The sequence below is a fragment of the Cladophialophora bantiana genome, assembly GCF_000835475.1.
Source record: "Cladophialophora bantiana CBS 173.52 unplaced genomic scaffold supercont1.11, whole genome shotgun sequence".
Taxonomy (NCBI): Eukaryota; Fungi; Ascomycota; class Eurotiomycetes; order Chaetothyriales; family Herpotrichiellaceae; genus Cladophialophora; species Cladophialophora bantiana.
This window is the reverse complement of record NW_015971585.1, coordinates 64,574-83,395: the sequence shown is the minus strand read 5'-3', so window position 1 is coordinate 83,395 and position 18,822 is coordinate 64,574. Positions and strand designations below refer to the sequence as shown.

The window sequence follows — 18,822 nt, the reverse complement described above, 5'->3', positions numbered from 1 at the left end:
TCGTAGGGAGCTTGTGGTGCATAAATCGGAGTTTACCGCCAATGTCCGACAAGGTACCAGCACGTTTTCGGGCAAATCCATGGCCCTGCATAATTATCCACTCACCAGGCGTCCTGCAAAACCGGGGGAGATGAATGGTAATAGATCAGATCATAACGTCCATGAAGATTTTGAGAGCCCGCCATATCGGCATCGACGATGTCTCCTGTTGCAGGCAGAAGGAAAGTCTAACAGAGGTCGAGTTGGCCTGACGAAATAGAAAATTGGATTTGGCTTGTCCTCAAGTCATCGAGAGGGGAAAAAAAGGATATTTGCGGGTTGAAATACTCCATCTCTTCAAAGGAAATGAGTTGCAAGTCACTCTTCTCGGACAAAACAAACTGTTTCGGAAGGGGAAAGCTGCATTAGTAAGCTTATTCAGTGCGCAGATTTGGTTGGGGACTATGTCATCACAGCATGACTACATGTGCTTAGGAGTATTGCGCCAAACGGCAGAATATCAGGAGGCAGGTTTATGGCGTCCCAATAATACGAACTTAACAACCTGAGCACGGCGAAGAAATAGAAGAGGGAGCATAATAATATAGGGGAAGCTCTACGGGAGTGGGAGTGTAGAGGCTGTATCCCGCCAAGACCTCGCCAAGGCACGCCTCAAATGACGTCAGTGCATCACGCACCTCTGCCATCGACAACGCCGTTGCATAGCTGTCATCAACTGCCCACATATGATCAATTCTGCACCGTCGGGTTCATTTTCACGTCAAGAAAGCAAGCTCCAATCGGTCGATTATGGCACCCTCCAGGGGGACGGTCAGGACGGCTCCAATAGCCTCAATCACAAGCGAGGGCGACACTGCCGTTGAACAACAATCCAACTCGGCACTCATCTCGGCCAAGCGAAACCTGAACTACCTAATCTCGCCGACTGCGCACACCGAGAAGCCTGCTCGATTTCGAACGCGCGCACTGCTCCGCACAGTACGATATGTAGGACAGTTCATCATCTGGCGGCTGGTGCGCTGGGCAAAGTATGTTGCTGTCGGAGCCCTGGTTGCAGCGGTGGGAGCTACCGCGTTTGGAGGCATGATATCTGGGGTGGCCTGGCTGGCTGCTCCGCCAACACTGGGGGCGAGCATTGTTGCAGCAGCTGTTTGGGGAGTGGGCAGATTTGCGGCTAGGAGGCTGCATGCGAGATGGAAGAATAGCGGAGGTGACATGGGAGAGGAAGTTAGGGAGAGAGTGATGGATCAAGCGGGAGGGATTAGGAGGGAGGGTTCATATGGGATAGATGTTGGACCGAGGGCTGTTCCTTGGTAAGGCAGCTGGTAGGACGGAGTACAGAGGACACCAAATATACTCGGTCTTGTGCTCGCTCGAACGAGCAAAGGACGAGGCTGAAGACGCGTCAAGATGTCTTATGACACACCGTCCTACACACCAACGGACAATGTTGAGATGATGAGAGGTGACCACTGACCAGAGCACGTCAGCCTTGTAGCCCATTGTCTCGCAGGTATGTATCCAACAGTATTCCCAACAATTCGAGCGGGATATGTGGTCCACATGCACATGTTTTGGACTGGGATATACACAGGAATCATATGATAGACCCAGCATACCGGAATATTGTTCCTTGCTGATGTAGTCGGGAGTAGTTGGTCTCGGAGAAGAGGAGAAAAGGCTGCGTGCCACGCTGATACGAAATACGAAATACGGCGCTGAAAACGAAGGGCGAGAGCCCTGAGACCCCAACCGTTTCCAAGATGCGGCACCGGTGGCCTCATGAGCCTCGGAGGAAAAGACCCGAGATCTTCAGCCCCTTTCAGCCCCCCCAGACTTAAACAATTCGGTTGGGCTGATGCAGGGATTAGAGCTTCTAGCCGCCTTCTAGCCGCCTTCTAGTGCAAGGCACTGAAGACGATCCACCAATCAGGACACCTTCAGAGACGAAGCTAGTGACGTTGTTCTTCCCCAACAAAAACCAAATACCGAAACCCCTGCGTGCGCTGTGCGTTGCCGCTTCCCAACTCCAGCCCTTTAGGAAGCGTCAGTCGACGTTCGATCACCCGTCTCGAAGTCTCATGAGAAGGCGAAAACAAAAAAACATAATTAGAAAACTCTGTCCTTAGCGATTGACGGCCACTGTCGCTCCCTGATTCGTCTGTCATGTCGGTCACGCCTCGGTGTCCGCTGACCATCTTCATCTCACCCTGAAGGACCTTTGCTATTATCGCCTCCAGCAACTGCCTGTGCCTCTGACCGATTTCCCATCCACCGACTTCCCCACAATCGCCTCCCAACATATCTGAGAAAGGCTCAAACACACCAACACCCTTTCGGAAACATCCTCACCATCCTCATAAATATAGCCTCCGCTCTTCGGTCTGTCCTGGTCTTCCTTTTGTTCCTTCATCCCATCTCGACTCCCTACGACCTCTGGCATTAGTTGAATCGCTCCTCAGCTTCAACAATGCCATCCTCTCAACCCACCGCTGGTGACCTGGCTGTCAAGCCCGAGTTTCAGTCTACACAACCCACACCCATGGCGAAACCTTCCGAGCCCAACAGAAATGCCAAATATGACCCCAAGAAAGTTCATATCACCGAGATGCCCATGACGAAGTCCAATTGGTACAAGCATGTCAACTGGCTCAATGTCACCCTCATCGTCGGCATTCCTCTCTGGGGCTGCATCCAGGCCTTCTGGGTGCCGCTGCAGTTCAAGACGGCGGTCTGGGCAGTGCTATATTATTTCGCCACGGGACTGGGCATCACCGCTGGATACCACCGATTATGGGCTCATACCTCCTACTCGGCCACCCTCCCCTTGAGAATCTTCCTCGCCGCAGTTGGTGGTGGTGCTGTTGAAGGCTCCATCAGATGGTGGTCACGCGACCACCGAGCACATCACCGATACACCGACACGGACAAGGACCCGTACTCTGTCCGCAAGGGTTTGCTGTATTCCCACATTGGCTGGATGATCATGAAGCAGAACCCCAAGAGAATTGGACGTACCGATATCTCGGACCTCAACGAAGACTCGATTGTTGTTTGGCAGCACAAGAACTATTTAAAGGTCGTCATCTTCATGGGTCTGCTCTTGCCCACTCTTGTTGCTGGACTTGGTTGGGGTGATTGGTGGGGTGGCTTCATTTATGCTGGTATTCTCCGAATCTTCTTCGTCCAGCAAGCCACCTTCTGCGTCAACTCGTTGGCCCACTGGCTGGGAGATCAACCGTTCGACGACCGCAACTCCCCTCGGGATCATGTCATTACCGCCTTCGTCACTCTTGGCGAGGGCTACCACAACTTCCACCACGAGTTCCCCTCCGACTACCGCAACGCCATTGAATGGCACCAATATGATCCCACCAAGTGGTTCATCTGGACCTGTAAGCAACTCGGTCTTGCGTACGATTTGAAGCAATTCCGCAGCAACGAAATCGAGAAGGGTCGCCTCCAGCAACAGCAGAAGAAGCTTGACCAGAAGCGTGCCAAGCTCGACTGGGGTATCCCTCTTGACCAACTTCCCGTCATGGAATGGGACGAGTATGTTGACCAATGCAAAAACGGTCGTGGTCTGATCGCCGTCGCTGGTATTGTCCACGATGTGACGGATTTCATCAAGGACCATCCCGGTGGTAAGGCCATGATTGGCTCTGGCATTGGCAAGGATGCCACGGCCATGTTCAATGGTGGTGTCTACATGCACAGCAATGCCGCCCACAACCTGCTCTCAACGATGAGAGTGGGTGTCATCCGTGGTGGAGGCGAGGTTGATATCTGGCGGAGATCTCAAATGGAGGCCAAGGGCGAGGTCAGCCGTGACTCTTCCGGTGAGAGGATCATCCGAGCTGGCTACCAACCCACCAAAGTGCTCCAGAACACTCCGACCGCAGGAGCTGCCTGAGCACGAGCGTACGTTGAATGGACATGAAATCGGTCTGGACGAGTTAGAGATGGAAAATATTTTACCTGCTAAGCGACATGTATAGTTCCAGTTCGGCGTTCCTGGGAAACGGCGAAAGGACAATTGGGTTTGGGGGTCAATGACTATGGATACGGAATTCACTGTCGATCCGGGAGTGATTGAGTGATGAGATTTGAGCCTTAGACGCCACTTTGCTATGAAGCATCAAGAACACTCGAAATACGCCATGAACATATCATAGCAGTATGAAATCATATCAGAACGTTTACCTGTGTGATTCTGTCGTTGACGTCCACTCCACCCGAGGTTCTGTAGACAGGAGGTTGGGGAGATGGTGAGCTGAGTAGGTGGACGTGCTTCTCCGCATGCCTGCGCCTATCCCTCCCCGTGCAGTTCCCATCTTCGTCCGGACTCCGCCTTGTGTTGCGCTCTGCTGCTGGTCTCTCTCGTAAAAGTATCCAAACGCATCCATCACCTTCTCTCCCAAGGCTGACTTGCCACGATACCCGACCATCGACCTGGTATCGCGCGATCTGTTCTCAAGATCCTTCGGGCAGCCATGCTTCCCGGCTGTCCGTATTTCATGATTGTAGTTGCATTTGCTTGGTTGCCTTCGCTCTCCACATCCTCCACTCGCTCCTTTGCCGTTACCTGATCAACTGACCGTCAGTTTATCGAGACCATCATTCCAAATCATCATTTACATTGTACCTTCTTAGAGCCTAGAGTATTTGACCATCAGTCGGCCATGTCGTCGTTCCGAGAGCTAGGAAACGAGAAGTTCAAAGCCGGTGAATTCAAGGAGGCCGAGCAATTCTACACCCAAGCGTACGTCTCATCTTTCTCTGGGAGAGTGCAAAGTCCTAACCTCGTAAATGAAACAGAATCGCCGAACACTCCCGCTCCGACCCCAAAGTCTTTACTAACAGAGCTCTCACCCGCATCCGTCTACAAGACTGGCCCGGCGCCGAATCCGACGCGCGTAAGGCGATCGAGCTGTATGGGTCCAAGCACAAGAATGCCGCCATGAAGTCTCACTACTATTTGGCGCAAGCCCTTCTCGGGCAGCGGCATGTCGGTGAAGCCCTGGAGGAAGCGAAAACCGCGTACACCATCTGTTTAGAATCGCACGACAGCTCTGCGGAGCTGATTTCCAATTTCATTCTGAAAGCGAAACAAGCACAATGGCAGGCCAAAGAGACGGCGCGGTTGAGGGAGATGAATGAGACGCTGGCGTTGGTGGAGGATCTGCTGGATGCTCAATTGCAACGGGATCTTGACGCAGTAGAAGAAAAGTTCAAGACAGGCCAGATCGGCGAGACAGGACGCAGGGAGGAAATCGAAGAACTCCAGAGAGAGGCGGAAGTGAGAAGGGCAAATATCAGGCGGGGCTTTGAAGACAAGGGTGTGCCGGATTCAGCGGAGAGGGTAAAGCACAGACACGGAATCTTTGCATGACCATGTTGCTAACCTGGTCGTCTTGAACAGGTCGTCCCTGACTGGCTCATTGACCCCATAACCTTCGAGGTGATGCACGACCCAGTCGTTACACCCACTGGCGTCTCATACGAGCGAGTATCGCTTCTGAAACACATCAAGGCCATTGGATGTGACCCGCTCACAAGGCAACCTCTCAAGCCGGACCAATTGATACCCAATGTTGCGTTGAAGAATGCTTGTGCAGAGTTCCTGGAGAAGAACGGGTGGGCTGCTGATTGGTAGGCATTGCACTCGGGGTGAGATTTGGATGTCCCTCCGCAACCTGGCTAGACAGTGGTTGTCTTCTCGAATAACTTCGTCTGGGCGGAGGACATCAGTGTCGCGCAGTAGGAGGTCGGATTGAATATCAGCCAACTGCCGATGACTGAAGACCGAGGGCGGGCGGATTGGAAGCCGGGGTTACTGACTACGATATACCAGCATGTGGCGGCGTTTGGGGTAATACTTGGATTGAATAGGAGAGCATGGACTATAGGTATTTCTACCTCTTGTCTTTTTCTTAAGGGAAGCGGCTTCAATGCAGCCTTTGGGTCTATACTCATGACACCCTGGACACATATAGGGCGCAATGGATGCATTGATGATTGATGGAAGAGGATTTATTGGGCCATGATCCTGATTGTGGACTCGAAGCAGCAGCAGCAGCAGCAATAAACTCCGCTGGAAAGAAGACTAAAGGTCATGCATCAGTGATAGACAGTATGGATATGGGTGAATAGACCATTACTCCCTGGAACACATCTTCCTCGTGGACTTCGAAGGCGGTAATCGGCTCTGGAACACTCTCACCTCAACCCCACCACTAGTCCAGTCACAGTCACGGGTGAAGAGCACCAGGGCGGCCCTCGGTCAGCGCTCGGTGATTTCCAAGATTCATGCTCGCTTACCCCCACCGCCAAAAAGCCCACCAGCGCCCAAAGAGTTGAGCGTCGGGCTCTGACGTCGTTTTTGGTTGGGAACCCAAAAGGCACCGTCATTGTTACCTGCTTGCCTGGCACCTGGGCAACAACAGCATCTGTGTCGCCGTCTCTCTACCTACGGAACCTAGAACTTGTTCCAATCTGCTCTACATCGTTGCGTTGAACCCATACAGCGATCATTCTTGGTATCTTTATCACTAGAACAAACATCAGAGGTCAGTTGCTATTTCTACCATCCCTCTCACCGTCATCACTGCACCATTCTTACCGCGCTGGGGCGAAGGAGTACTCCTGCAAAGTGAAGAGGGTGCACCCCAACTTGAAGTTTTCGCAAAATAGAGGATTCTTCCTCATAACTTCATGACTTCGACTCTATATCTCCTCATCCTCTCCCCAATAGCCTCCATCAAAGGGCCTTGACGCTAACTCTGCACACTGAATCTAGGCTTCGAGTCCAATCGTCACTCTCTCAGATCCTCTCAGATTTCTTCTACCGCTGAATCCTGCGCCTGCAACTACTGCCCTTCGAAAAAGACGCCGCGTTACAGTCTTCATTGTTGAAAGATGCCTTCCGCCGAATTTCTAAAAGCCGCCGAGGAGAGCCGTCAGCTCAAGGCCAAGCCATCCAATGATGAATTATTGGAGGTGAGTACGGCGGAAACGTATTTTTCCTGTTTCCATGGCCTGGTATAGAGCCAGCAGTTCGAAAGAGGCGGTTCTGAACAGGAAATGGAGGAAGCGAACCGTGGCCCCGCCAAAGAAAAGACAGGCATGGGTGAGGGAGGTCTGCTTCCTCATTTGGGAGTGCTGGGTCGCCATGAACAACCGACAACTGCACAGTTATCTTTCACTTCCTGGGCACGAACTCGACATTGTTGAATTCTAAACTAATCTCTTGGCCGAATGCAGCTCTACGCACTCTTCAAAGTCGCCAACGGCGAGGACATCACCAAGGCTACTGCCCCGGGAATGTTTGATCTGAAGGTACATTTCTCTGCTCTGCATCTTCGTCTCACACCTCCATCTCGCCCTCCGAGGTCTACTTTTCTTAAATGCCCGTGACACTAACCCCGTCTCGTCTCCTGTGGATAGGGCAAAGCTAAACACAAGGCATGGCAAAAGGAGGTCGATGCCGGTACCAGCGCAGAGGAAGCCGAGGCGAAATATATCAAGCTCGTCGAAAGTCTCAAGGAGAAGTATGGGTTTGATCCGAGTAAAGTGCCTGAGGCAGTTGGCTCGAATAACTAGAGGATTCTAAGAAAATTGGGTTTGAACCTGGCATGAAATCGTTGAGGTGGAGGCGCCGATCGGGGGGTTTGTCAAGGCTCCGGTCCTCGCCTTTCAGACACCGCTTTCCTCTTCATGATGGCAGTGATGTTGGCTTTTGCTGTTGCCACTCGGTTGTCGGATTTTTTGGTCAGAGAAGTCAATGATCGCTTGCAACGGGCTCACGGGAATAGGAGAGCAGGGGAGCATATCCACACAATATACGCAATATGTCATATGACCCTAGTCCATCTCTGCGCCCTGTTTCTCCTCCCCTTCGTTGCTGTCATCATCGTCTTCATCCGTGTCACTTCCGTCCTCGGCAATTTCCTGGCCAGCAAACAACATCCACTGGCCTCCCAGGACACTCTTCCTCCACACCTTGGTGACGCCGTCACTCCCGGTGCTCATAAGGACCTGGCCCTGAGAGTCGAAGGTGAGGGACCATGCGTCCGTGTGCGCGCGGGAGAGCGCGACAGCAGAGGAGATGGTCGTCATATAGGGGAAGGTGTAGCTCGTGCGCGCCGTATTCGCGCTGCTGGAGTGGGCAGCGGAAGAAGACCCATGGGTCGCCGTGTGGCGGCTGGCGATTTGCGTCGTCAGGCTCGACTGCTGCTGGTGCGCGCCCATACTGCGCGTGGGTGTCGGGGTAGAGCGCTGCTCCGCGCCGCCGTTGCGATGACCGTTGCCGGTCCCGGTAGCGGGTTCAGTGGCGGCTCCATGTCCAGTTCCGTCCCCCTCTGTGACACCGAGCTCAAAGACCCGCACCGCGCCGTCTTTGCCGGCCGTCGCGATACGGTCGGTGCCGCGCACGCTGAACGGTGCCCATGCTACGTCCCTGACTAATGCAGGGTGGGTGGGTAACTTTAGGGCCTCGTAGAACATCAGCCTGTGGCTGGCATTGCCGCTGCTCGAGACCCCTGTGCCGCTACCTATCCCCATGCCTATACCGCCCACACTTGCGTCCGCTCCCGTGCCGGAGTACGAGGGAACGACGCTGCGGTAGATCTTGACCTCGTTCAAAGCACAGACCACGAGACTCAACTGGTCGCGGTCGTTGCTCACCGAGTTGATGTACGCCAGCGGCGTCGGGTTCGGGTCGAAGCGGACTTTGAAGCTGGTCTCTTCGCCGCGACCGGGGACGTTGCTCGGCGCACAGACGTTGAAGCAGTCCAGCAGAGTCCACTCCTTCAGGTCGTCCGGGTTGGTCGGCTCGTAGACGCTCAGCAGGCCCTGGCGGTCGATCAGGGCTAGGAACGTCGATACGTGGTCCGTCGGCAGCGTCCTGACGTCCATGCTCACAAAGGGCACGCGCGGAGTCGACGGGATCGTGGCCACGCGCCGGAAGCGGTGACCTCCTCGTGGAGCTTGGGAGGGGTCTTCGCTCCACAGGTGGAATTTGAGGTCGTTGCCTATACTGGCCAGGTGCGTGCCCAGCGTCGGGTGGAGGAACTTGGCCTTTTTCTCGCATGATTGGGTTAGAAAAGCGAGCATGAAAATCCAACCAAAACAAAAGGATTGTGCTTGCCAGGATGAGAAGCAGATGATTTTCTTTCCGTTGAAAATGAAAAAATCCTTCCCCAGTGCAGCTTTTGCTAGGAGTTGAACAGACGGAAGAAATACAACTTCGACTCGTAGTTGCCCAGATAGGTCGAACCGGGGACGGAACTCACATCTCTGACATCAGAATCGTGCGCCGTGAATGTATCAAGCAGAGTTCTTTCGCCTGTCCTGGGGTCCCGCTCCCAGACTTTGATCCGGTGGTCGATGGACGCCGTCAGGATGCGAGTGCCGTTGAAGTTGGCGTGCAACACTGTGACACGGTCCTGATGGCCTGGGTCGAAAGTCGAGCTTTTGGCCATTTTTGGACAAGAGGAGATGTCAAGGACAGAGAACTGAGAGAGATGCCAGCTGGAGGCTTGAGGTAAAAGGCAAGGGCCCGGGTGAGAGCGGTGGCGGGTGTTCTTGGGAAGATAAATGCTTCATTGCTGAGGTGGATGGAGGGATGTAAATGTGTTAGGCGAGGCTATGCTGGGACATTGTGCCCCTAGATCCTTTTCTTGCGGCAAATATATTTCTACAGATGGCCCTGAGATATGTATATTTGGTAACTGACAATGGTGTAGAGTGGAAGCCTGGAGCGGTATAAGAATCAAGAAGGCATTTCACATGGATGTTGTTACTAAGTTTCCATGTTGTTTGATTTACGCCGCTGCTGATTGGCGGAATTGCGAGGAGGCTGGCCTTTTCGGAATATAGTTGTCCCGAACAGTTGCTGCGAGGCCACAGCAAACAGAGGACAGATTGTCAACCTCTATCAGACTATCCCACAGCGTCCCGCCACTGTGCTATGAAAGAAGATTAATGTCGGTGGCTTCGCCCATCTCATTTCTTCTCCACGTCTCACAATACTGCTATGGATCCGGTCCGCATGTCTTCGCGGTAGCACAAAGGTAGCCACCTTTCAGAAACAAACTGTGCCACTTTCTCATGCCGCAGAAAACATCATGGCCGCGTCCACTCTCAACCCTTCAGAGAAATGGTCGCTGCTCGTGGCTGCCGGGGCTTCTCTTGCGGTAATTGCGAACACCTTTCAGGGGGACGGGGCGCCTCTCGTGGCCTCGCTCGCGTTCTCCACCCTGGCTTTCTCCATGACTTACGCTTTTGTGCGATGGTCGGGCCCAGCCTTTGTCAAGGCTGGATTAAAGGGGAGAGATATGAGCAAGATCATGCCAAAGGAGATGTGAGCATTTTTCAAGGCCGATCACGGGTGTGAATGCTAATCTGTCCAGTCCTGAGGCCATGGGAGCAGTTGCTGCAGCGGTCTATATCCTGGCCCTCATGGCGTTCATTCCTTTCGCCTTCTACAAGGACATCGTCGCCGCTACATCTGGCGGTGGGAACAGAGATGTCGTGCTCACCGTTACCGAGGTCGAGACAGGACGGTTCTTGCATCGGTTTCCGCACTCGAAATTATCCTCGTATCAATCCGCACTGAATACTCTCCAAGCCACCACCATCCTCGGCATATGCGACGACCTTCTCGACCTTCGGTGGAGGCACAAATTCTTCATCCCTGCAGTGGCGTCACTCCCCCTTCTCATCGTTTACTATGTCGATTTCGGCGTCACTTCGGTTGTTGTCCCCAATTTTCTCGTCCCATACATGCCAAATCAGGCTCGCCTCATCAATCTGTCCCTTTTCTATTACCTGTATATGTCAGCTTTGTCGATATTTGCGCCGAACTCGATCAACATTCTTGCAGGCGTCAACGGGATCGAGGTTGGGCAGTCACTGGTGATTGCGGGATTGTTGGTCCTCAATTCTGCGCTCTATCTGGTCCCGTTTCCCGGGAATCCAGTATTAAATCACGCGTATGCGACACGTCCACACCCCGCCACCGACGGCCATCTCATGACGTTGTATATTTTACTACCATTCCTAGCTGTGTCAACAGCCCTGTACATCCACAACAGATACCCAGCTAGGGTCTTCGTTGGAGACACATATTGTTATGTTGCGGGCATGACCTTCGCCGTGGTCGCAATCATGGCCCATTTCAGCAAGACACTCCTTCTGCTCCTCATCCCACAAATTGCCAACTTCATCTACAGTACGCCGCAACTTTTCCACCTGATCCCATGCCCGCGGCATCGACTGCCTAAATTCAATGCAAGGACAGGCCTCCTCGAGCCAAGTGTGACGCCATGGCCACCAGAGAGGCCTCCCAGCAAGCCGTTGACGGCCATCTTCTTACTTCTAGAGAAGCTGCACCTGATCCAAGTAACTGTAGAGCCGAAGACGAACCGCATCTCGAGCACGTCCAATCTGACCATTATCAATCTGTGGCTGGTGTGGAGAGGTCCTATGAGAGAAGACCAGTTGACGAGGGAGCTGTTGATTATGCAGACGTGCTGTGGCTTCCTTGGCCTCTTTGTCCGTCATACGATGGCGTTGCTGATTTTCAGCACGGATAACCGAGGGCAAGTCTCCTCAGTATAGCAGCTATGTCTTTCGGATTGCTGTGCAGATCATGAATGTTCTCTTTTTATACTCCGTCTATAGAAATGCATCGAATTCGATCAGCCCTCGCAGCCTCGCAGCCTCGCCGCCTCGTATGCAAGAAACCAATCAGGGGTTTTTCCGAAGATGATCCGAATTCACATCGTTCGTTGTTGCCTTGAGACTGAATTTAGACATTCCAGCACATTGCAACTTGACATACAACAGGTTGTCGAATGGGCGCTTACATGACGCTAATATGTTTTTCATGAGGCTGAAATTGCAATCCTTTGAATGTCCGTGTCTCGCATCGCCTCCAAACACTCTCGATTCACTTCTCTCTTGACCTCTGCCACCATCTCTGCTGAGACCCGTTCGAGATTTCTTTCTCCTCACGCCTTCAGAAGTCAGGTGTTAGAGTATTCTCTGATGGCTTCAAGATCTTCGAAACGAGTCAAACTTGACTCTGGCCAAAGAGGTGCTTTGTCAGCCTCACAGCAGTCGTCTCTGGACGGCAATGTCACGGACCCGGCGTCCATTCGCGCGAAGAGAGCTGCCTTTCTCAGTTCGATTTCTAGGTCAATCTCACCACCGGAAACTCAAAGGTCTGAGGCAACGACTCCACAGCTGCGAAATGAGACCAAAGAGGATCCGAAACAGCACGCAACTCCCCGTTCTCCGCAGCCACAGAAACATTCTTCCGAGGCTCACCACCATGGCGAGTCAAGTAAGAGCTCGAACGCTCAATCCGCCATTGTTGGGTCCAAGCCAGTCTCCGCAACGAAGCTCATCCCATCGCCTTTCAGACTAACCACGATCTATGACCTTCCATCTTCTAAGAATGTTGACACGATTTCACTGCATGACATCCTTGGAAACCCACTGATCAAGGAAGCTTGGATTTTCAACTTTTGCTTCGATGTCGATTGGCTGATGACCCATTTCGATTCCGATATCCGCTCCAACGTCAAAGTGAAGGTCATTCATGGGTCATGGAAAAATGACTCCCCAAACAAAATCGCCATCGATGATGCATGTCGCAGATGGACGAACGTTGAATCCGCCACTGCTTATTTGCCTGATCAATTTGGAACTCATCACAGCAAGATGTTCATTCTCTTCACTCACGATGACCTTGCCCAGGTTGTCATTCACACGGCGAATATGTTGGAGAAGGATTGGACGAATATGACCCAGGCGGCGTGGCTATCTCCCATGCTCCCGCTACTCGAGGGGAACCATGTGGAGAAACCTGGAAATATAGGAACTGGGACAAGGTTCAAGCATGACATCCTGGCCTATCTCGCAGCGTACGGGTCGAAAACGAAGGCTTTGCGGGAACAACTGACACAATTCGATTTCCGCAGCGTCCGAGGTGCCCTTATAGCTTCAGTCCCGTCGCGAATCAAGGAGCCATCAATTACGCAACATAGCAAGGCCATTTGGGATCTCAAACTATGGGGATATCCAAGTTTGTTGCGTGCGCTGCAATCGATTATCCTGCAACAACGGCAGACCCAACCTTCGGACAAGTCAAGCAGACAATCCCCCCATGTTGTTTGCCAAATTTCCTCAATTGCCACCCTTCCCCAAAGCTGGATGAATCAGTTCTTCTCAATCCTCTACTCGACCCTGCAATCCACCTCGTCCAGTTCGGTACAGAAATGGGATCCTTCGCACATCTCAATCATCTATCCAACACCCCACAACGTTGCGGCATCTCTCGACGGCTACGCATCTGGCGGGTCTATTCATACAAAGGCCCAGTCCGCTGCCCATCTGAAACAAATTGCTGGCCTTCGAGATTCGCTGTACCAATGGGCCAGGGGCTCGAAGGAAGAGACAAGAGCGGGACGAGACGAGGCAGCTCCGCATATCAAGACCTACGTCTGCTTTGAAAGCAAGCCTTCAACGATAAAGCCGGTGCCGAATGTGAAGTGGGCGTTGTTGACCAGCGCGAATCTAAGTCAACAGGCTTGGGGCGCGCTCCGTCCGAAGGATAAGGAGATCGCGGTGCAGAGTTACGAGATCGGCGTGCTGGTTTGGCCAGAGTTGTTTGCGGAGGGGTTCGACCCTGAAGGGGCGACCGAGACGGACAAGCAAGATTCAGGCAGAAGAGAAGATGCCGAAAACAACAACGCGTCTACAAGTACTGCCTACGGGAGCAGCAGGGAAAAGATAAAAATGATCCCTGTTTTCGAAAATGACACACCCGCTCCTCTGTCTCGTTCGCCTTCACCTTCGCCTTCACCGCCCCCCGATAGCCTCGATCATCAATTTTGCGGACCCGAAACGCTGATCGGACTGCGCATACCCTACGACCTCCCCCTCACGCCGTACGGCAAGGACGATATGCCGTGGAGTCCGCAGGGCGTGTATGAGCAACCCGATCGATGGGGGCGACGATGGCCGAGAGACTTCTCCTGAGCTAAGCTAACATGTCTGTCTTTTCTTCCCCGTGACGAGTGACGATGTCGGTAAGCTGGACAGCAGAGGGATTTCGAAAAAGAGGTGACGTGGAGGTTTGGACTGGGGAGTTCAGGTTTGTTTGACTAGTATCTTCCTTTTCTCGAAGCAGATACTGTCGCGTGAGCTCTGACGATGCATTATGGTGCCTTTATTCGCGTTGATCAAGTGGGAAGGGCATGCGGCCTGGGGTTGGCTCATGAAGGATACATGCCTAGACTAGGTATATACCTATTGGGAGGTGAGATGGCAAGCAAGCCCACTAGCCTCGTCATTACCACGATGCTTTAGCGGAGGCACGGGGTTTGGTAGTACTTGGTCAGTCCACTTGCGACTCACAGGCATCAAATCAAGGCTTCATTAGGTCGTTGTGGGACTGCTATTTCAACTTATGTCACGTCACCGCATATCATGTCTTTCCGTTTGCTTCTGTCGGTATTCCAGCCCGCAGCAGTCACTACCTCTGCTAAAGCTAGGTAGGTGTTTAGCCATTGAAGTATGGACTCGTCACCTTAACCCTCACAGCCGTGCTATCCCTTCTCAACCGTCGTCGGGCCCCGACGGGAGTGTCTTGTTGATCTTTTGAGCGTTTCGGTGTGGAGTTTCCCTCGGTCTTGGATTTGGGCTTTGAACTCGACCGCCGCGTTGATAGAAGAGCGTTCTCGTCGTCGTAATCATGCCCATCAGCTGCGTCGTGCGAATCGCGTTCGGCCTCCAGAGCTGAAGCAGAAGCAGTAAACCTCGATGCGGCGCCAGAGGTTGTTCTTGTTCGTCTCCGTGATGGTGGCTGAGAGGCGGTCTTTGAGCTCCCTTGAATCCGAGATTTGCGCGCTGATGAAATGCGTCTTCTGGCATTCGTGGGCACGTACGCGCCTGAGTCAGAATCATTAGAACTCCTATCCTCTTCTGCCATGTCTCCCTCGTCAACAGCATCGTCGACGCCGTATTCCCCACGTCCGAGTTCAAACCCTTGGTCGGATACTTCTTCTCCCTCGACATCGCCGTCATTCTCGCTGGTCAAGGTAGATGAGTCCGAAGTCTCATGCTTGCTCTCTTCGAATTCTTCGAGATTCGACTTTCCTGGTCGCCGCCGTCGAAGCGCTGGCTTCAATGGCGAGACAGAAGCCGGTGTCGGATACTGGTAGTCGGTGACGCGCTCTTTTCCTTTGAAATTGGAGCCGTTCTGGGCGAGGGGAGTCGGTTCATCGTGATGATGGACCACTTCGAGATCGCTCTCAACCTGATGCTCTTCCTCTGAATCAAGGAGAAACCCGCCCCCTTCGCCAAATTCATCCTTAGCGGTCTTAGTTCCAGGGATTCCGTTCCGCACCGCAGGCGCTTCGTTGTCACTTTCCAACATGATCGGCTGCTCTTTGCTCTTCCCTAACGTCGGTTCATCTACAGCATTCTGATCCCCATATGTGTCCCTCACTCTCTCCCTAATCCTCAACCCAAGAACAAACTTTCGCCACAGCTCCAATACCAGTGCTTCCATTTTCTTTTCCTCTTTCTTTCTCTGCTCCTCGTTGAATTTATGCCATGCCTCTACCACAGCCCGCTCATTCTCCTTGGCGACGACCACACCACTGCAAATGGGCACAGCGCGCTTGTTTCCGAATTCAAAGCCAGTGACTGCCTCGGCGAAGTCAATCTGTAGTTTCTTGCAGATCCGTACAGTTCCTCTCAGGGGAATATGGGCGGCACCTTTGGGCACCATCGAAGGAACAAAACAGTCGATGTTTCCATACGCGTTCTTTGGAATCACGCCGTTCTGAATTGGCGGTGGGATAATGTACTCCGTCTGATCCCAGCTATACAGGCCCTGCATCTGTTTTTCTCCAGTTTGTCGTTCGTGTTCTTCCGCTTCTCGCTTACGAGTCAAGGTGACCGCTCGCACAGGGACAAATTTCATTGGGGCCTCCCCTACTTTAGGCCGTCGACCTTCTTTATGCCAGGACTCTGCTGTCAAGCAACGTTCGACGTCGGATCGGCGGTACACCGGTTCCTCCTTTAAGTTCTCGCCTTTCCCCGAAAAGAAAGTACGGACGGGTTCAGCGTTGGGGCGAAGTGCTTCTTCGCGGCGGAGGAACCGTTCGAGCACAAAATCGGCGGACGACTTCAGAGATTGCAAGGTATCGACTTCTTGACCACCACTGTCCTTCTTCTCCGGAAGTTGGGGAACCAGATCCGTTGCATCTTCCACGTCGTCGACAGCTCTTCTCATTAGGTCAGGCCGGACGTAGCCACTCATGACGCGCTTGAACCAGTCGTAGTCCTCGTATCTCTTGATTTTGCCGTATTTATTGTAGACAGGAATCTTCTCCACAGGAAAACGAAACCCCTTTGTCTTACCTGGCCAAATTCTTTTCCTCAGGTATCGCACGGTTACGTCCTTCGCTGTGCCATCCGAGGAGTATGCAATGACATAGGCCATCACGGTCTTTGTCTTCTCGGCTTTGATGCCGCGTGGTTCGAAAGTTGCGAGAATTTCTGGAGTGGTGGCCACTGGAGACGCAAGAACGAGCGGGGAGACTGGGAGGACTTTGTTCGTTACTGGCGATATTGCTTCGGTCCAGTAGATGGGGAAAGGGTTGTCTCGGTCATACTTCTGCGGTCGTTTCTTGGGCACTGCTGGGGTGATGTCCACGACCGAGTCCTCTTCGCTCCCCAGTTCGGAGCTATTGCCAGATGCCTTGCATGGCCCGCCTTTCCGTCGTGTTGGGGTTTTGGTGATCTCTGATATTGACTTGACGTCTTCCGAGCCTGAGTCGTCGGAGGACGTATCTAAATTGACTGCTTCGCTGGGTTTCCGGGGCTGCGCTTGTTCTGCCTTCGTCCAGCCGAACCCACTGGGCTGCAGGCTTGCAACCAACCTGGACTCAATGCCCAAACCTCTCAACAGCGCGGTAAACAATTGAGCACCCACGTCCCTTGAACCTTCAGATTTCCTCGCAAGCTCGCGAAATTCTTCGATATTTCTAACCCGCTCCCCGTGCTCTTCCGGATTGTGCTCATCGTTGCGCTGCGACTGAATGATCTGTTTTAACCCCAATCTGGTGCCATAGCCACGCTTCCTCAGTCCCGGAGCAGTGATAGTAAATTTCTTCTTCCAGTAAGCGGCCAGAACCCTCATCAGTGAGATGAGCGGGTCACCGTTGCTCATATCGGGCATCCCCTGCTCGACGCGCTTGCTCGGTCTACCCCAATCTCTTCCATCGCGTGGGTCGGGAGCCTTTTGCTTGCCGCGTCTCTTGTCCTTACTCTTCACAGATTCCCCTCCTGTCTCTGTCTCTGCAAGCGTCAATCCACTAGCTCTCTTCCACTTTTCGACCTCTTTCTGAATTGGAGAGGGCAATTGTTGGACGAGGATCTGTTGAACTTCCATGTCTGAGATCCAGCTATTCCGGACTGAGTTGTGCCAGAGAAGGAACTGTACGTGTAGCTGATGAGTGCAGATTCTGACCTGCTTCTCTCGTTTCGAGGGCCCCTTCCTCTTGTTTGCCGCCTGCGCAATCCAGTTATCAGCTTCATTGTCCGCTTTGCGCAGGGTTATCTCAATCGGACCGTCCGACTGCGGTTTGTAAGCCGGTAGCTCCTTCTCTTGTTCGTGGCCCGCGGCGTCTTCCCATTCTATGTCTTCGTCTTCGTCCTCGTCCTCGTCCTTCTCGGCCCCATGAGCAACAACAGGCGGCCGCCCGAGGTTAGATGGGACGTCTTCGAACTGCTCGCTGTCCACATCGCTGAGGGAGGACTCCGAGTCATCACTTCCAAGGGAGAACGTCTGAGTCCGCTGCCGACCTGGGATATTCCTCGACTCGTCGTCCAAGACATCTCCGAGTTTTGCCTTCTTCGTAGGAGTCTGCCCGGAGGAGGCAGGTGGCGTTGAAGAGAGCCTCTTTCTCGGTAAGAATGGTGGCATTGGGCTTTGCCCTGGAAGGACAGGGAACCTCAGTTCTAGATCATGCAAGGACAACGGTCGAAGAAAATGACTCTGCGAGACCCAATCCAGGCATCTGCAGCGACATGCGCAACTTTCCAAGGGCGGTAAATGGTGACGTCGCTACGATCTCTGGAATTTGGAGAGGGTTTAAGCGAAAAGTGATAATCCCGCGGCGCAGATGCCGCCTAGAACACCCACAGGAATTTTGTTGCGGGGATGAACGATCAATTGCCAGTGGTCTCACCAATTGCTCCGTAAACCTCGTGTCCTACCAAGCATCTGCTACTCTGTCGCGCCCTTTTGACATCCTCAGTCTGAATTCAATGGCCGACAAATCACCGCCGTCGCCTGTTCACACCTACCACTGCCTATGCACAACCCTCGTCCTCACCACCGCGCACGACCTGCACTCCCTCCCTCGCCGCCATGAGCCGGTTCAAGATGGAGCCCTGGTCCTCGCTCCTCCCGTCGACATTACTAGAGCCGAGACTCTGGAGACGCAACGCTCTGAGCCCGCGGGTTCTGTGCTACTCAACGTGGCGCCAGAGCGAAAACCAGTCATGATCCGCCGAGAAGACGGATTTGAGAAAAGAACGCTGCTAAAGTGTGTGAGGTGCAAGTTGGTCATCGGGTACAATCTCGACGAGGTCCACTTTGAGAAGCCCGAAGGAAATCCAAGGCCAGTGTATTTGTTGCCCGGTGGACTTCTCAGCACTCAGGATATGGCAGAGGGGAAACAACCAGAGACTCCTTCGTGGGCGGAGCAAAAATAACTGCGCGTGCAGGATTCATGT

At 53.1% G+C, this 18,822-nt stretch overlaps 8 protein-coding genes across 8 annotated transcripts; 6 read left to right on the top strand and 2 right to left on the bottom strand.

Annotated features, from left to right (window-relative positions):
* Positions 1-2,470: 2,470 nt before the first annotated feature.
* Z519_07460 (acyl-CoA desaturase) lies at positions 2,471-3,913 on the top strand (the record flags this gene model as incomplete). The annotated part of the gene is made up of 1 exon (XM_016765194.1): positions 2,471-3,913. The coding sequence occupies one exon, from the start codon at positions 2,471-2,473 to the stop codon at positions 3,911-3,913; it is 1,443 nt and encodes a 480-aa protein (XP_016618163.1).
* A 769-nt stretch (positions 3,914-4,682) lies between these two features.
* Z519_07459 (uncharacterized protein) lies at positions 4,683-5,656 on the top strand (the record flags this gene model as incomplete). The annotated part of the gene is made up of 3 exons (XM_016765193.1): positions 4,683-4,762; positions 4,819-5,362; positions 5,423-5,656. The coding sequence occupies 3 exons, from the start codon at positions 4,683-4,685 to the stop codon at positions 5,654-5,656; spliced, it is 858 nt and encodes a 285-aa protein (XP_016618162.1).
* A 1,262-nt stretch (positions 5,657-6,918) lies between these two features.
* Z519_07458 (uncharacterized protein) lies at positions 6,919-7,602 on the top strand (the record flags this gene model as incomplete). Its single annotated transcript, XM_016765192.1, has 3 exons — positions 6,919-6,999; positions 7,264-7,338; positions 7,447-7,602. The coding sequence occupies 3 exons, from the start codon at positions 6,919-6,921 to the stop codon at positions 7,600-7,602; spliced, it is 312 nt and encodes a 103-aa protein (XP_016618161.1).
* A 261-nt stretch (positions 7,603-7,863) lies between these two features.
* Positions 7,864-9,482, bottom strand: Z519_07457 (uncharacterized protein; the record flags this gene model as incomplete). The annotated part of the gene is made up of 2 exons (XM_016765191.1): positions 7,864-9,084; positions 9,294-9,482. 2 exons carry the CDS (start codon positions 9,480-9,482, stop codon positions 7,864-7,866), a joined length of 1,410 nt encoding a protein of 469 aa, XP_016618160.1.
* Positions 9,483-10,127: 645 nt separating this feature from the next.
* Z519_07456 (uncharacterized protein) lies at positions 10,128-11,622 on the top strand (the record flags this gene model as incomplete). The annotated part of the gene is made up of 2 exons (XM_016765190.1): positions 10,128-10,363; positions 10,413-11,622. 2 exons carry the CDS (start codon positions 10,128-10,130, stop codon positions 11,620-11,622), a joined length of 1,446 nt encoding a protein of 481 aa, XP_016618159.1.
* A 429-nt stretch (positions 11,623-12,051) lies between these two features.
* Positions 12,052-14,049, top strand: Z519_07455 (uncharacterized protein; the record flags this gene model as incomplete). The annotated part of the gene is made up of 1 exon (XM_016765189.1): positions 12,052-14,049. One exon carries the CDS (start codon positions 12,052-12,054, stop codon positions 14,047-14,049), a length of 1,998 nt encoding a protein of 665 aa, XP_016618158.1.
* A 523-nt stretch (positions 14,050-14,572) lies between these two features.
* On the bottom strand, positions 14,573-18,007 carry Z519_07454 (uncharacterized protein; the record flags this gene model as incomplete). The annotated part of the gene is made up of 1 exon (XM_016765188.1): positions 14,573-18,007. One exon carries the CDS (start codon positions 18,005-18,007, stop codon positions 14,573-14,575), a length of 3,435 nt encoding a protein of 1,144 aa, XP_016618157.1.
* A 344-nt stretch (positions 18,008-18,351) lies between these two features.
* Positions 18,352-18,801, top strand: Z519_07453 (uncharacterized protein; the record flags this gene model as incomplete). The annotated part of the gene is made up of 1 exon (XM_016765187.1): positions 18,352-18,801. One exon carries the CDS (start codon positions 18,352-18,354, stop codon positions 18,799-18,801), a length of 450 nt encoding a protein of 149 aa, XP_016618156.1.
* Between the last annotated feature and the right edge of the window lie 21 nt (positions 18,802-18,822).